Here is an 18,846-nt window from a genome sequence, read left to right as displayed (position 1 = left end):
AACTGTCCAATGTGTCATATATCAAATGGTCGGAGACTGTTCTGGGAAGTTTGTGCCTTATAACTTTAAAGTTGAAACATTTTTTTGAAATAAGGTTGTACACTACCCGGCAATGTCCAAGAAATTAGACCATTATTAACAATATAACAGTTTTTTGTTTGTCATCCATATAGTGTATTATGTTTTCCATTATTGCGTTTGACGAGAAGAAACCACGTGCATTCATAATTTTGCCCTTAAATTGTTACAATGTACAAAAACTACCATTATACAGTAGTTGGAATACTGTGTTTCAAAATTTGAAATTATGAACGACCGTTAATTTTGTCTTTGGTCAACTATTCGGCATGAAGGATTACGATTGCATTTGTAAAATCATTATCTAATTTTCAATACGGAGAGAGATCATTTATGTTACATAAGAAACATCTACATGTAATATGGAACTCCAAGTGACTTTCTAATAATCAGGTTTTTCTTTACTGTATATGATATCAATAAATGTAACATAACTAATGCACGCACTTATTAAAATTGTTCTTAAATTCATTTAGATTAAAGATATCGTTCATTCAATTCATGTGCGCAACAATTCAAACACACATTAAAAAGTCCTTCGTCTATGCAATATGATTTAATTGCGATTTCCCGCTTTTGCGCGGGGTTTGATAAAATGATGATGAACTTTTAAATTCCGATTTCGTGCAGAACTTGCTTAATGCTGTAATTCAATCCTAGTGCCCTCGTTACTGGAATAATAAGATATGTATACATCTGTTTTCAAATGATAGAAACCAGTATCAATGACGAAATCGAGGTAAAATATGTTTACAGACACTCCATCAGGCGTGTCTTTCCGTCAAGGTAAATTCTTTTGTAACACAGGACGCATGTAGCATGTGTTTGCAGTAGTGTTCTTCTCCAACAAGCTTTTCCTGAAATTCTCAATCCATCGCATTATGTCTGAAGAAGAAACCATGCAGCGAGGGAACTGGAAGAATTGGTGGGAATTCCTGTTTTCCTCTGTGGGGTGTTTGGTGGGACTTGGCAATATCTGGAGATTTCCCTACATCTGTTTCAAAAATGGAGGAGGTTTGTTAAAATTTATTAAAATATTAGCGATGTCTTAATGATGAAAAATTGGGTTCCATACCTAGCACAAGTTCTTCCCAACTGATGACATGAAGAGTTTAGTAATCTTTTTTTTTTTTTTACCAAAACTTATTAAAAGAATTAATTAACCTAGTCCGTAAAACTATATGATGCAGCTAGTGTTAGAGTTAGCATAGGAATTCACACGTTTTTGCACTAGGTCTTCTGTTTTACCTATTCTAGTGATCAGAATGGTCAACACTGTTCAATAACTGACGTAAGACTGATAAGAATGTAGATCAATTGTTTGGATTGTGGTTTTTAAGATGTGCTAATTTTTCCTGAAAGAATATAATTTCGAACTTGACCATCGGGGCTGCTGGTTGACTCTAGGAGGAAATTTTGATTGGTTAGATGAATCTATCAACTAATTGCAAGGTTTCCTTTGTAATTGGAGTACGTTAAAAACTTTATGTGACATTATCATAGAAATCTTGGAATGTTGATAAAACTTATGAGAACATTGTTGTTCAGAAGATCTACTAAGCCTCAATTGATGAACCACTTCACGTAGCACTATCAAAATAGACCGGACACCCCACTCGTGTTTACCGTCCTCGGTCTCAATAACAGATGTCAACCAAAAAGCAGGAAAATATAAATATTGCCTTTGATTCTGTGCATATTTGCTGTTATATTCATCTCGCTGTCATATTTTTTTAATGGACTGATTAACGATGGATTCTTTCACCCGGTAAAGGTATTAGTGCATCCCATTAGAACTCTAACAGTCGATTATTTGACTGTTATTTCTGAAAAACACGGACACGACTTTGTGATATTTTCCCTCTTTCTTATCACTAGTAGTGTGAATAAAAAAGGTATGGATGTAAAAGTGCTTAAATCGATATATTCGTGTTTGGGTGGATTGCAATATATTGCCCAAACTAGTCCAACTACCCCGAAAAAGGAAGCCTTTCTGCTATATTATACACTACCCACCATAAATAAGTATGCACACAAACGTTTTACACATTTTGACATGAAATATATTCAATATAATGAAAAAGATGTGAATTCACTGTGTATAACTATCAATTTGTAACAGTAAAATAATCAGTTGAGGGTACAACTTCAATATATGTGAAACAGTTTATGAACATTCAATATTTCGACATAGTCTAGTATTAAATTGTGATATTCATTTATTTAAGGTGAACAATCAAAGGATCTTATGAAAGTACACATCAAATACACAATAACATGTATTAGTAAATAATTTGAAACGGTTTCAAGTTAAGGTTTGCATAATATCTCTTTTTAGAGAATTCAGAAAATCAAGTATTTTAACAACAACAAACAAAAATAAAGATATAAAAAGTTGCCCAACATCATCTATTAATATGTAAAAGTTATGTACATGTATTTGCATCGAAAAATCTGTATCTATCATGTACAAGTAACTCATTTTTTCATGCGCAAGAAACTTATTTTGGTACAAATGTCAGTGTATACTTATTTATGGTGTACATTGTACATGTATATGCAAAAGGCAGAGGTCCACAATTCCAGCCTATAGCCCTATAGTTTGGTGGGAAACATGTGCAGGTTACAACAAATTTAAAAAGTAGGATCATAGCAAACTAATCCACGTATCAAAACCAAATAAAATTCGAATTCTTCAGGCAGATGATGGATGTTTCAAGATACGAGACGGGCCCGAGCTATTACATTGTATTTCGGTCACTTGACACTGGTAATAGTTAATGTCACCTGAGAAGTAGGGAGACGTATAGGTGTCACTTTCCTGCTCGTCTCCAGGACAGGTCAAACGTGTCACACCGCCGTAGATAGGTGCTCCGCATACCAACATATTTCATGGGCAAATGAACGGCAAAATTGAATTCTTACAAAGTTAAAAGTACTAGATGAAGATCCGCGGGAGATTGAAATGGAGTTGATGATTTTTCATATTCAAAACTGGATAATACATGAAGTTTTAACTTTAAACAAAACATTCGGCCAACAGTCACTGAAGTTTGGACTCAAATACCAATATGTTGTTTAACAAGAGTACCGCCAACGGTACATAATACGCCCGTGAAAAGCTAATATAGGGTGTTTTACTTACACCATGATTTGTAGATCTTGGCTTCAAGTCTACTAGTATCAGCAATCATTAGTATGGAATGCCACAGCTGTCTTAAGGCTATAAAATACTCATCATATTGTCATAACATACAATATTAAGTATATTCTTTATATCGTCTAGGAACCCTCACAGCTCAATGGCCGTAGCGCCGGGCATAGGCCTAAATTTGAAGCCCTTCACCGGTCTTGGTGACGTCTCCATATCAGTGAAAAATTCTCGAGCGAGACGTTAAGCAAGATACAATCAATCATATATCGTTAGGTCTATTCTTTATATCATTAAGTCTATTCTTTATATCTTTAAGTCTATTTGATATAATATGTAGTGAAAACCCTATCCTATGATGACGAATCAATGTATTGCATTGTCGAATACGCATAATATTCAATCTAAAATCTATAATATTTCGTCTAAACTGTATTTCATTAAGTCACATTCATAAAGCAGTGGGTTCAGACGTTATAAGATGATACAAAAACAACATGGTATACTGTCTTTTAAACAATGACACCAAATCATATTATATTAAGTCTATCCTTTATATCATTAAGTCCACTTGATATGGTATGCAGTGAAGAAGTAATAATATGATGTCATAACAATGTATTATATAGTCGGAGTTCTGATGTATCATGTCAAAACTATATACCGTAAAGTTATATCCGTATAGCACATGGTTCAAATTTATCAATATGAAGTCAAAGCATGTAATTTGAAGGTCATTTTATCAGAACAGTTTGATGCGACTACTTGTTATTAAGTCACGTTTATACAATACAATACATTCACCTTGCATTGAGAAAAAGTTAAAATATGTCAAGTTACTTCGATATCTTCCTGTCGTGTTGAAATGCTATTGCATCAAATCATTCAACGTATGATAAGTCGTCATATATATGATGCTGTGTTCCGAAGATTTCTCTCTCAAAAGTGGATGTTTTGTATGAAATGAGTATTAATGCGCCCCATTTTGGGAAAACTTGGCTTTGGAGAATACTCTTACTAGAGGATATTTTTCCTGTGTGTTTATTAGCACAAAAAATGAAGTTTTGGCGAATTGATATGCATGCGTTTCATATGGTCTTCAACCACCAAAACAAGATTTCTAGATTTAATCCAAGGGAATTTATAGTTTCAGAAAATCTTTTAAACAACAATTCAATATTAAAGAAATATATACTTTCGATCTCTGAAAGCACGATCTATTGCAGAATAAGAAAGTTTGGAATGTCCGATATAACTGATACTGAACTAGATAATTATGTGGATGCATCGAAAGTTTTATATTGCGGAGAACATTTTAGGATAAATAAGAAAACAAAACGGTATTAATATCCAATGTTGTCGTCTTAGACATTAAGTCTGCATTCTGCGTCATGTGAATGAAACAGATATGAACGAAAGAAAAATGAGCAGATTAAAAAGCAGTCTATGGTGTTAGAGGAACAATCTCATCCATGACACGTACATGTAGATACCAATCATACACTCGTACGATGACATTTGATAATTTGGCCTTGCCCTGGAGTCAGAACCTCTATCCCGGGAATAATGATAGGAAATTTACAATTCCTGTGCTACATGACTATGTGTTTCCATAGATAGTTTTCCAAATGTCGCACATTTTTCTTTAATATTTAATTCTCCAGACTATTTAGGATGATTAACTACAGCTTCAGTGAATAGATTCTCTGTATTTGTATACATGCAAGGTAAAGATAACGAACAGTGATCAATCTCATAACTCCTACAAGCAATACAAAATAGATAGTTGGGCAAACACGGACCCCTGGACACACCAGAAGTGGGATCAGGTACCTAGGAGGAGTAAGCATCCCCTGTTGACCGGTCACATCCGCCGTGAGCCCTATATCCTGATCAGGTATACGGAGTTATCCGCAGTCAAATTCAGTGTGCCAGGAACGGCTTAACAATCGGTATGAAACACGTCAGACAGCATTTGACCCAATGCGAGGTTGTATTGACGAACTAGATCGTTATAACGACCATAGAATTTGCGAAATGCTGACTTCAATCGAGACTGTTGAAACCCCTGTACCATCAACTTGTTTGTCAGTAGCTTACCTCGATTTAAAAACTGACTATACCCAGAACAAGCTCTTGCATATCGAATCAGTTGAGATATATAAACACCATATGCAGGTGATAATGGAATATTGCTACATAAATGTGGGAAGTTGACGATGGAGAAGCTGAAATCATCCCGTTTGTCATACAGTTGAGTTGTTAGTTTGCCGTTAATGTCTACTTTCAATAAAATATCTATGTATGGAGAGTAAGTGGACGACTCTGTGGTGTCCTTTATTTCGAGCTCACAGGGATATATACAATCGACATATGAATGAAAGCTATCATTGTTAATAGACAATACAATACATATATTGTCACTTGGGGTTCACATTTCTCTGCAGTTTTCTAGATGACTATGAATAGCTTAAAGTTAACTTGCTACAGTTTTTGGTTAATTTGAAGTAATTCGCCCCTCCCCCATTGATTAATTTCAGAAAGCCCTCATTTTCCCCATCTTCGTTTACTTCGTTCAAAATGTTTTTCTGCCAATTTCTTCTCATAGGATATTTTCAATCTTATTTTTTCCTAGTCCAGCTTTATCAGAAAAACACCATAGTCGTTTAGGACGCTCTTTTGTCCTGTCCACGATAAACAGAGAAAATGCATAGAAATAAACTTTTTTTAGTTGTATAATTTTTCCTGTTTACTTGCCGAATATAAACAATCATTCTCGTTTCCTTTCCCTTTAAAAGTTCCCGCAACATGTGATACATCAGGCTGTTTTTATAGCCCACTGGCACTCTGATAAAGTTCTGCATGTTTACCATTTAGTTGTTTGTCTCTTATTTTACAATTTTAATTGTTGGTGGGTTTTTTATAGCCTTTCTTACTTTTGATTCCATGTTTACATTTAAATCTCCACCACGTGAATGTCCTACATCCATGCGCATATTACGAAGTAGTTCCAAATTTAGGATCGGAAAAAAGCGATTTTAAACAATTTACAGTAAGCATCAATTTAATTGCACCAAATTCATTTCATAATATGACTAAATATTTAGTCCAAAACATAATTGTTGGATATTAGAAACTTTCACAAGATTTCTGTAAAAAGCCGTTGACAGAGGTATAGATAATGCTTTTCTCGTAGCCCTTTTGGTACGAGAAATGCTCTTAATCATTCGGAAAACAACAGCATAACATATAAAACCGACATAACGGTGCATTATTTTAACAGTGTATTATAACACAGCGTTATGTAATAACAGCGACTGAATGAAACCTAATTTGGACATGTATTATAAATATTTCATAATGCATCATTTAAAACAGTATATAATATATAAAGAGATGACAAACCGATATAAAAAAAAAATCACTTAATTATATATCGTTTTGACATCATTATTGCACATTTGATCACATGTCATGCAAAAATGACTTAATAATGTATAGTCATGACATCATATAATAGTTTCTTCACTGCATATCATATCAAGTGGAGTTAATGATATAAAGGATAGACTTAATATAATATGCTTTGGTGTCATTGTTTAAAAAGACAGTATGCCATGTTGTTTTGATATCATCTTATAACGTCTGAACCCACTGCTTTATGAATGTGACTCAATGAAATGCAGTTTAGACGAAATATTATAGATTTTAAATTGAATAGTATGCGCATTCGACAATGTAATACATTGATTTGACATCATAGGATAGGGTTTTCACTACATATTATATCAAATAGACTTAAAGATACAAGGAATAGACTTAATGATATAAAGAATAGACTTAACGATATAAACAATAGACTTAACGATATAAACAATAGACTTAAGGTGGGTCCTTAGTCCTGGATTTTTCGGGGTTTTTTGTTTGGAATCAATAAATTAACATCCAGAGCAATGAAAAAATGGAAATTAGTTAAGGATTTCCATATTAATTTTCATTACAGACACTACTGAAGTCATGTACTGCTATGTAGATTTTTATGAAATTCATTGGAAACAGTTATTTGTCGTTATTTTAAAATAAAAACAAGAAAATTGTTTAATTGCATTTATTTATCAAGAAACATGTCAATAACTAAAACACATGTCATTTTCAATATGTTCATCAAGTTTTAGAATAATAAGTGCAGAATTATTGAATTAAACTTATTCTCCAAAGTGTTAAAAAATGAATAAATGTGGACACAATTTCCTTATAGCACGGTTTACATATCATTTTTTCTGTTTATATTAGTAAATGTACATCTATTATAGTTATTTATGGAAAAAAAAATCCATACCTTTCCTTAATAATTTCAAATTTATAGCTTCTAGAGTATGTATACCTCCATAAAAACCCGATGTCTGGCACCATACAGCTGAGCTATTCAAAATCATTCATGGATTAAAATTTTATGTAATTTCACGAAAAGACACAGATTCCTTATCACCTTGGTAAAATGTTTGTGAAAAATAAAGGAAATCCATCGCACAATGGACTTGATAAATAATTTATTGAAAACGGAGTTATTGTCCTTGGATTCAATATTTTGAAACATATCATTGACTATTGAAATATAACTAAGACTTTTGAAATATTCTATGGCTGACAATTTTTTTTTTTTTAAATTATTGAAAAAGACTACAACAAAATTTATGTTCCAGTCATTAAATCATTGACTTTGCAAAATCTTATTTCGTCACAGGAGTGTGGCAAAAAAAATATATATATACGTATTTTGATTTATTTCAACCCTAGATATGATTGAAGAAAAAAAATAGCCTACCAAACTAACATACAATTTCAGTCCGGTAAACCTCGTAAAATCCGTAATGTAATTAGATATCTAAGGTATTTTAGATCTAACAGATATGACTTTATTATGATTAATTTTTCGAATTTTTAAAATACGTTAACATTTATTCCGGAAATATATTGTTCATTGGTGACGTTTCACCCAAGTACGTACAATTTCGCGAGAATAGATGTTTTGCACACTCGAACGTCATGCTAGGTCAAAAGGTCAGAGAGGAAAAAATCTAAGATCCGGGTCCTTTGTCACTGTGAAACAGCGAACGACGGCGGCTGCTCAACATTTTACTGGTGAGACATAGTTTGTTTAAGCATGCAAGATGATAAAAATATAACATTTGTAAAAAAATACACTTTAAAGTTACCACTAAGAGTTGCAGATTAGAATGTTTCTGTAACGGGAATGGATGTAGCACAAGGATTTCAAATCCTTCTCATGAGAACATCAGTCCCCGTAAATTAGGAAAATATATTTCCTTTTTGTCCCGAATGTCAATTTAGTAATCCCGTGGGGATCCGGGTTAGAATAGGTCCTCAGTACCCCCTTGCTTGTCGTAAGGGCGACTAAATGGGGCGGTCCTTCGGAGACCGCAACAATCGAGGTCCTGTGTCGCTGCGGGTGTGGCACGATAAAGAGCCCTCCCTGCTCAATGGCCATAAGCGCCGAGGATAGGCCTATATTTTTCAGCCCTTCACCGGCAGTGATGACGTCTCCATATGAGTGAAATATTCTCGAGAGGGACGTAAAACAATATTCAATCAATCAATCTAGGATAATAAAAGATAAACCAAGCTGTCTCCGTGATTTGGATATAAATATAAACGATTTATTCTCTAAGTTAACATTAAAATAAACAGTTACCAGTAACACGTCCTACCCCTACGATGTTACAACTCACTTTAAAATTAAACCTACCTAAAAAGTTGCCGTTGTTTGTTTAGCAACGTCACCGGTACCGCGCGTGACACAGATAGTGACACCGGTGACGGCAAAAAGCACGTTAATGAAATACACTCTCATTACATTCCCCCCTACTTAGACTTAAGGATACTTCTTTAAGTCCCCAAATAATACTAATTATTAGTAATAACATGAATAAAATACATTTTGAACATACAATCAGAAGAAATGGATCGATAATTAAATATTTACAGACAAAGCATATGAATGCAAATAGACAATGCATGAGCATATACTACAATACGAAAACTATTAATTTTCTCAATAAGTAAACATATATAACAAATATACAACGAGCACCTAAGCACTGCGCAATACAAAAACTATTAATTTAACAACAAGGAACAAATTATGCAAATCTAAGAAAGATAATTTAACAAATATATTCTATTTAACTAGACGATTTAAATCAATTGTACTGAAAAATACAAGATAGAAAATCAGAACGTTTTTCCACGACAGTCTCTTCCTTACACTGAAGTTAATAACGATTACATGTAATTATAAATCACTCTCTCTTCCTTACACTGATGTTAATAACGATTACATGTAATTATAAATCACTGTCTCTTTCCTACACTGATGTTAATAACGATTACATGTAATTATAAATCACTCTCTCTTCCCTACACTGAAGTTAATAACGATTACATGTAATTATAAATCACTCTCTCTTCCCTACACTGAAGTTAATAACGATTACATGTAATTATAAATCACTCTCTCTTCCCTACACTGAAGTTAATAACGATTACATGTAATTATAAATCACTCGCTTCCCTACACTGAAGTTAATAACGATTACATGTAATTATAAATCACTCTCTCTTCCCTCCACTGAAGTTAATAACGATTACATGTAATTATAAATCACTCTCTCTTCCCTACACTGATGTTAATAACGATTACATGTAATTATAAATCACTCTCTCTTCCCTACACTGAAGTTAATAACGATTACATGTATTTTATAAATCACTCTCTCTTCCCTACACTGAAGTTAATAACGATTACATGTAATTATAAATCACTGTCTCTTCCCTACACTGAAGTTAAATCAAGGTGGTCCTCCCTGAGTCTTGTTAATTCTTCCCGTAATCTTCTGTTTTCTTCTTCCCATTGGCTCACGCTCCTCTTCTTTCCTTTCCTTATGGCCTCGAGTCTTTGTTTGGCTAATTCTCTTGATCTGCAGGCAGCATACATCTCCAACTCTCGGTCATCCTCAGGCACTTGAGGAATCTCCATGGGGGTACTCCGCTGCAGAGCGTCTGAACCTCTACAGACTTCAGCTGTTTGGGTTCCCATTCAGCCATCCCCACTGTCAAGCTACCGTGGGTCTGCTGGTCATCGTTCAGAGCTGCTGGGAGCTTAACTCCCAATTCCTCCTTTTCGGCCTTTTGGTCATCCATGGTGATAGCTGGTCTGACAGACGTAATACATGTAGTGGGATTGTCTAGCTTTCGATTGTCTGTACGGCCACGGAATTCGAAAAAGCCAGGGTCAACAAACCTCTGGTTTTCCTTCCTGACCATCTGACATGTTTTATGTGGGCGTGCATGTCAGCCTTCCTCCTGCAAGTTGCTTGGCAGCCCATTACTGCACACTGGTAGGAAACATTGATCTGGCGATGGCGTTCGTTCCAGTGGCGGAAGTAGCTCTTCTTGGAGGTGAACCTAGATTCAGTACATCCATATACTGGGCATTCCATGTTGTCAGAAGAAAAAAAATCTTATTTTCCTTCTCCTAAAGCATTTCATCATCCTCATCAATTCTGTAACGGGAATGGATGTAGCACAAGGATTTCAAATCCTTCTCATGAGAACATCAGTCCCCGTAAATTAGGAAAATATATTTTCTTTTGTCCCGAATGTCAATTTAGGATAATAAAAGATAAACCAAGCTGTCTCCGTGATTTGGATATAAATATAAACGATTTATTCTCTTAAGTTAACATTAAAATAAACAGTTACCAATAACACGTCCTACCCCTAGCCCTACGAGGTAACAACTCACTTTAAAATTAAACCTACCTAAAAAGTTGCCGGTGTTTACTTAGCAACGTCACCGGTACCGCGCGTGACACAGAGATAGTGACACCGGTGACGGCAAAAAGCACGTTAATAAAATACACACTCATTACAGTTTCATTCACATTTGTTTAATTTGAGCTGGTGAAGCATAGGTTGTTTATGTCTGCACTACTTTCACTTGCGATGTATTCTGTTGAATTACAGTCATTAGCTCTCTAAAATTAACCCAGTGAAGTAGTACATTGCATAGAGAAGTGATAACAGTTCAATTAGTAAGGTGTTTTTTTAAGTGTCTATCAGCATGACTGTCGTGCTTATATTAGAGCTCCTATCCGCACGATATTCTTTTCCCAATCATAAATTTCTACATGCCCATGAGACAGAGTTAGAGATGTATATTTAATTTGTATGATTTTCAATCTTATAAGCTTCTGACAATTTAAAAAAAATCAAACGAGATGTCTACACAATTATTTAATTTATCTCTAACTTTGACAAATGACCAGTTTAGAGTTCACTTTTAGTTATAATATATGTAGGCCTATACATTAAAGCTAGACACTTTATTGCAAATAATAAGGATACTAATTATAAACCAGACAATTTAGGTGGTGGGTCACCACCCAATACCCAACTGTTAGTCAATCCATTTTCAGCAGTCTGATTTAAACCACCGCCTTCTCTTTACGAGTGTAAGGAGAAAGGGGTGTATTTATAGGACGAGTGTAAGAAAAAGGAGGGGGGGGTATTAAACGATTCTAAGAAAGGGGTGTGTGTATTAGACGAATGTAAAGATATGGGGGTGTATTAGACGAGTGTAAGGAGAGAAGGGGTTGGAAAAGCCCTGAATTACATAATGTGTTCCTGACTTTCACTAACTATGTAGACTACAAGTGGTTTTCAAAATCTGTCGTCGTGCGTATAATCTCGTCCCGGCATTTTGTAAAATTTTCTTTTTTAAAATATATGTATAGATCGTAGTAGTTGTCAATATTTATATTTTGTAACAACCCCCCCCCCCCCCCTTAAATAGGGACGCTACGACGTGCCTGGATAATACTGTCATGATTTGTTGTAATGCATTATAATCTATTTTCTATGTAAAATTACCATTGTTAATAAATACCCCCCCCCCCCCTAAAAACACCACAAAAGAATGGGTTCAGTAGTCGGTAAAGGGGTATCATCGAAATTTTACATTTTTGTGCAATTCAGAATTAAGATTTTTAAGTGTAAAGGTGATTGTTTAATTATGAAATGGAATCTTCAAACATGGGTATGGAAAGCAACTTAAGTGCCAATAAATAGTTTCTCATAGAAATTCTAGAAAGGAACTTTTCCATAAAAGATATGCTAAAGTAAACCTTTGGTCCTCTTTACCTATCATGTAAACAAATTGTATCATAATATAAGGGATAAATCATTAAAAACTTTGGGGGGGGGGGGGGGGGAGCAATAGTCAAAAGGCTGCGTCCATTATTACGTCGTTTTTTTTCCCCTACGACCTTTGACACGCATATATAATAAGGTAATTAAATATGGCGGCACTGAGTGCAAAACATCTATACCGCTTGTGTTCTGCCCGTGTAGCACATTGATTTTCTTTCGGTTTCTCGGTAGTAATCATGAATTTCCGTTGTCTTTCCATATATGGTTATATCGAAATTCGACAAACATGTAAACTTGACATTTGTAAGATGCGATGTTGTAAGGTACAGCTATGTAAATACTAAGTCTACAAACGGAAGTACTGTAGGGATGATCGCGTATAACTTAAGAAACAATGATGCATTTTTAAAAAGGAAAATGTAAAATCAGAAATCAAACGATTACACAAATGAAGAGTACAACACTGAGGTATACATTTCTGAGAAACATAACGACACCCCCTGAGTTACAAACATACATAGTTGAAATAGAAATTAACACAGTTACATGCTTGGGTTTTTGAACACGATTATCCTCGATAAAGCAGTGAACCAAATATCAAATGAATATCTGCAAGCACAACCAAAACAAGTCCGGAAAACTGATAATTCATGCTATTTTTCTTAGTCCAAGGACCCTAACTTAGTGAAAAATCAATGGACGATGACGAAGCTCGAACTTGATCTGTAACTTGTTATGGCAAAACAATGTAACAAATATAAAATGAATATCTGCAAGCACGTCCAAAACAAAAGGCCGGAAAACTAATAATTTATGCTATTTTTTCTAAATTCAAGGGCCATAACTTAGTGAAAAATCAATGGACCTAGTCGAAACTCGAACTTGATCTGTAAATCTGCAAGAACATAGAAAAAACGTGCGGAAAACTGGACTGACGGATAGACGGAGCGTAAACCTAAAGCCCCCTTCGACTTCGTCGGTAGGGGACTAAAAAATCCCAGAAAACTGTTTAATCTATTTTTAGCTTAAAAGTAGGTCATGGATGGACCAATCCAGCTGATATGCAAACTGAACTTGTATTCCTCCAAGAGGAAACCTCCGATTGATTGATTGGATATTGTTTTACGTCCCTCTCGAGAATATTTCACTCATGTGGAGACGTCACCACTGCCGGTGAGGGGCTGCAAAATTTAGGCTTATGCTTGGCGCTTATGGCCATTGAGCAGAGAGGGATCTTTATCGTGCCACGCCTGCTGCGACACGGAACATCGATTTTTTGCGGTCTCATTCGACGGACCGCCCCATATAGTCGCCTCCTACCGTACAAATGTACGACAAGCAAGGGGGTACTAAGGACTATTCTAACCCGGATCCCCAAGACGAAACCGACGACTAAATTTCACAGCAATGTCTGTATCCATAATGAAAACAATCATTATGAGAGTATTAGATGGCAATACATAGTCCCCTACTGGTTGCAAAAATTACTGTACCACAACATTATTCAAAGTTCATTATGTAGGTTATGGTAAAAGGGAAAACTGGGGAACCAGGATAGAAAGTAAACTACAATTCGAGTAGAGACTAGACCAGGGAGGGGGGGGGAGCGAAATTTATAATTAGGTTTAATTAGATCTTTAACCAAGTCAATAAATTTTGACATGTAGGTGATCATGAATAATTTAGCTATATTGTTGTATTACTATGCTAGAAGTTTTAATGCGTGTAGTACTCTTATCTACAGAGATAAGAAACTTGGATGTAAACTAACAATTCATGCTATTTTTCTAAGTTCAAGAGCCATAACTTAATGCAAAAATCAACGGAGTAAGACAAAATTCGAACTTGATCTGTAACTTGCTATGGCAAAGTAATGTACCAAATATCAACTGAATATCTGCAAGCACAACTAAAACAGTCCGGAAAACTGATAATTCATGCTATTTTTCTGAGTCCAAGGGCCATAACTTAATGAAACATGAACGGACCAAGACGAAACTCGAACTTGATCTGTAACTTGTTATGGCAAAGCAGTGTACCAAATATCAAATGAATATCTGCAAGCACAACCAAAACAAGTCCGGAAAATTAATAATTCATGCTATTTTTCTAAGTCCAAGGGCCATAACTTAGTGAAAACTCAATGGACGATGACGAAACTCTTACTTGATCTGTAACTTGTTATGGCAAAGTCCGGAAAACTAATAATGCATGCTATTTTTCTAAGTTAAAGGGACATAACTTAGTGAAAAATCAATGGACCGAGACGATTGATTGATTGAATATTGTTTAACGTCCTTCTCGAGAATATTTGACTCATATTGAGACGTCACCACTGCCGGTGAAGGGCTGCAAAATTTAGGCCTATGCTGAGCGCTTATAGGGAGGGATCTTTATCGTGCTACACCTGCTGTGACACAGGGCCTCGGTTTTTGCGGTCTCATCCGAAGGACCGCCCCATTAAGTCGCCTCTTACGACAAGTAAGGGGGTACTGAAGACCTACTCTAACCCGGATCCCCACGGGATGGACCAAGATGAAACTCGAACTTGATCTGTAACTTGTTATGGCAAAGCAATGTACCAAATATCAAATGAATATCTGAAAGCATAACCAAAAAAGTCTGGAAAACTGACAATTCACACTATTTTTTTTAAATTAAGTCCAAGGGCCATAACGAAGTAAAAAATCAAAGGACCGGGACCAAACTTGATCAGTAACTTGTTATGGCAAAGCAATGTACCAAACAGTTTTCTGTGGTGTATCTGTGATAGATCACAATTTTTTAAAATGAAGAATAGCAAGAAATAGATAAAGAAAAGTTAGAAAACTGTATTTATTATTTACAAATGCATGTCCTTACATGACGTTTAATGAACACAACAGTTATTGAATTGTCGATAAAAACAATTATGGAAATTAATACAAGGAAACTGAATCACTATTCACTGCCCATACAGCACTCAAGGCTTGAAATTAAATACACATTTGTTAAACACTGATCCTGGCATTTTACTATGGAGAGTGTAGGTGTCTGTAAGGAGGGGTTAGAAAGTTGCCCATATTTTTCTTCATACAGATAATTTTAAAGAATTATTTTGCCTATCAGGTGACGCAATGGATTCTGGTTTGAATGATATATAGCATTCGGTCAGATCCCCTACCACTTGCTCAAACACTTTCATGTAAATTGGTCCTATTCGTTCGTTTTCTTTATTTCTTTAGAAAACAGAAAAACACACCTAAAATTCAATTACATCAGTGAAAAGACATTTCAGGATATAGGGCTCACGGCGGGGGTGACCGGTTGACGGGGGATGCTTACGCCTCCTATGCACCTATCTGTTCCCACCTCTGGTGTGTCCATGCAGGGGTCCGTGTTTGCCCAACTATCTATTTTGTATTGATTGTAGGAGTTATGAGATTGATCACTGTTCGTTATCTTCACCTTTCATTTAATACAACATCATTACAAATGCATGAATAAAACTATACAGTTAAAACGAATATTACTGAAAATTAAGATATAACGCCGGAAGTATAACGTAAGATACAACCATTCCTAATATATTGACAATTTGTAAAGAAAATGAAGAAAACGAACGACTGACACCAATTTACACGACATTTTCTAACTGTGATGAAGTATTTGAGCACGTGGTAGGGGGTCTGATTTGATCGAATGCTATTTAAAGTCAGCATTTCGCATATAACAGCCCAGTTTGCCAATTCAACCTATCATTGGGTCAAATGCTATCTGACTTATTTCATACCGATTGTTATTCAACCCACCGGTCTGTCGCGGCCGGGATTCGAACTCGGCCTTCCGCACGCGGGGCGAACGCTCAAACCCTCTAGACCACGGCGGTTAAACCTACGACGTTAACATAGGTAGTGATTGCTCCTTCTCCAAACTCTCGGCATTTAAAAGTGAGAATCATGGGTCTTTCAGATTTGACCTTTAAAATGGAGGTCTCGTGTCGTGGCAGGCGTTCACACGCTTTGCGGTACTCTGGTTTTTTGTCTGTAGATAAAGACATCGTAAAAAGAAAGATAACTCGTACGGTATTGATTCGAGTATAGGTAACCCGTACGGTCAATCTCGATTTCTCTTACCTCCCTTGGGACACAACGCCGACAAAAATCGTTATGTCATTGATATACGTAACTTTAAAGACTTAAGAGCATCCAATGGAAATCGTTGATAGCGAGACCGACCGTTGGTTAGCTAATAAGACCAACATGATTGGTGATCTCGCTACAAATTCGTCACACTTGGGTTATTATAAATATTTTGGTATACACGTAGCTTACTTTTTATCGCACTATTATTCGATATAATTTGATTTGATCATGAGATTATTAACTTTTATGTTGTAGGTGCTTTCCTGATTCCGTATTTCATATTCATGTTCTTATGTGCGATGCCAATGATGTTTCTGGAGATGACATTTTCACAGTATTCCAATCTAGGACCTGGAAAAGTCTGGGTTTGCTGTCCATTGTTAAAAGGTACCCAAAAAAACCCCACACAATTAAACAATCTATTTTCGATACTCTTCTATTGTGTAGTAAGTGTTCATTCACTAACGTACGCGATGGTTATGTACAATATATGGTTATCCATGTATTTCAGTATATTATGTTAGTGTTAAAGCAATACAAGCTGTATCGGACGGTAAATAAATTGAAAAATAAAAGAACAAATATAAATCTAACATATTTGTGATTGAATATATGAAAGGTGAATAGAAAGTTGGGCAAACTCGGACCCTAGGACAAACCAGAGGTGGGATCATGTGCCTAGCAGGAGTAAACATCGCCTGTCGATCGGTGACACCCGCCGTGTTCCCTATATCTTGATCAGTTAAACGGAGCTATTCGTAGTCAATATATATATATATATATATATATATATATATATATATATATATATATATATATATTAACTTCATAGAATCGGAGTGAATCTGGAGCAATAAACCTGTCGTAGAAAATGTCGATTTATGAATCATTGTCAACCTGTCAGTAATTCCTGCTCGTAATATCCGATGTGCATTGACCTAGCTCGGAGGTCACCAGTTCGGAAAAAAAAAAACCGAAAAAGAGGCACCGAGCACGTGTCAGATTTGTAAACTATACCAGTTTTATAGAAAATTCATTATCAAAATTTCATTTCAATAATTATACTTTTCTTACACTTGCAATGCTTCTTGTCATCCATGAAACGATGTAATATTTTAAAACAAACGACACGCGTACATGTAGTTACGTCAGTTTCCATCTTTGAATATTACCTCCGTCTTAGCAACCATGTCCTATAAAAGGTTCAGGACAACCCCTACGTAGGCCAACAACTATCATCCGACCTGAATTCGAAGTGGACAACCCATATAAATAAAATAACAAGAAAAACTCAATATATACTAGGTTTCCTCAGACGGAACTTAGCACAATAAACTGTAGAAAAACATCGTATATCTCCATGGTTCGATCAACTCTGGAATACGGATCCATCATTTGGGACCCTTTTCAGAAACAAGACAGTGATAAACTGGAAAGAGCCCAACGCAACACCATCCTATCATAAAAAGGGACTACAGAACTAGAGAAGGGGGAGCCATGGAGCTGGAATTACACCCTCTCCAGACCAGAAGAACCAGCTCACGACTCGTCATGTTATATAAGGTGGTTGAGGGGTTGGTACCGGGACTACCACCACAAAACTTTGTAAACAAAGCAAAACCAAGAGGGCAAATTAAATTAAATACTTTCGGAGACTGTGTAAACCCAAACATTCTTTCAAACCAAGTTAAAAACAACAGGTGCTTAGAAACAACTACAACCAACACAAAACAGTACAAATCTTCATTCTTTGTGGACACCATAATCAAATGGAACCAGCTTGAAGACCATATAATGTGCGCTAAAATTGTCGAGGCATTCAAAACCGCCCTCGACAGCCTGTGTCAATAAGACCGACACTAGCTCTCTCTCACCGTCGTAGAGAAGCCAGAATTAGTAACTATGAGGTACCCATACAGATACAGGTTATGTTTGGTAATCATCGTTCCATGTCCGACGCAATGGCGGTTTATACGAAACGCTCGTTGTAGGTATGCTCCCAAACAATATTCCCTTGCTTATTTTGCTGAATTTTTCTTGGGGTTTATATTAGTTATACCGATAGGTGTTATTTGATGCAAAATGTGATAGCTGAAAAAATATCGTCAGTTACGGTTGTTGTTAAAACGCGGAATGGAACGAATAAACGGAAATTAAAATGATGTATGTAGCTAAGGTAACAAAAATTCGGGGGGAGGGGGGGGATAATCAAAATTTTGGGACTCGGTATATTATACCAGGTGTAGAACTAAATTCAAATTC

General features: G+C 35.7%; 1 protein-coding gene across 1 annotated transcript in view; it reads left to right on the top strand.

Annotated features, from left to right (window-relative positions):
• Positions 1–692: 692 nt before the first annotated feature.
• Positions 693–18,846, top strand: part of LOC125679317 (sodium- and chloride-dependent glycine transporter 1-like) — a 57,060-nt gene continuing 38,906 nt past the window's right edge. The window contains exons 1-2 of the mRNA XM_048918441.2: positions 693–1,092; positions 16,840–16,971. Of these exons, the coding sequence (XP_048774398.2) occupies positions 960–1,092; positions 16,840–16,971 (265 nt within the window). The 5' untranslated portion in view covers positions 693–959. The remainder of the gene's footprint in view (positions 1,093–16,839; positions 16,972–18,846) is intronic.

Source organism: Ostrea edulis, chromosome 1 (genome assembly GCF_947568905.1).
Source record: "Ostrea edulis chromosome 1, xbOstEdul1.1, whole genome shotgun sequence".
NCBI classification, from domain to species: domain Eukaryota; kingdom Metazoa; phylum Mollusca; class Bivalvia; order Ostreida; family Ostreidae; genus Ostrea; species Ostrea edulis.
The sequence above is the reverse complement of the archived record's forward strand: the minus strand, read 5'-3'. Positions and strand labels throughout refer to the sequence as shown.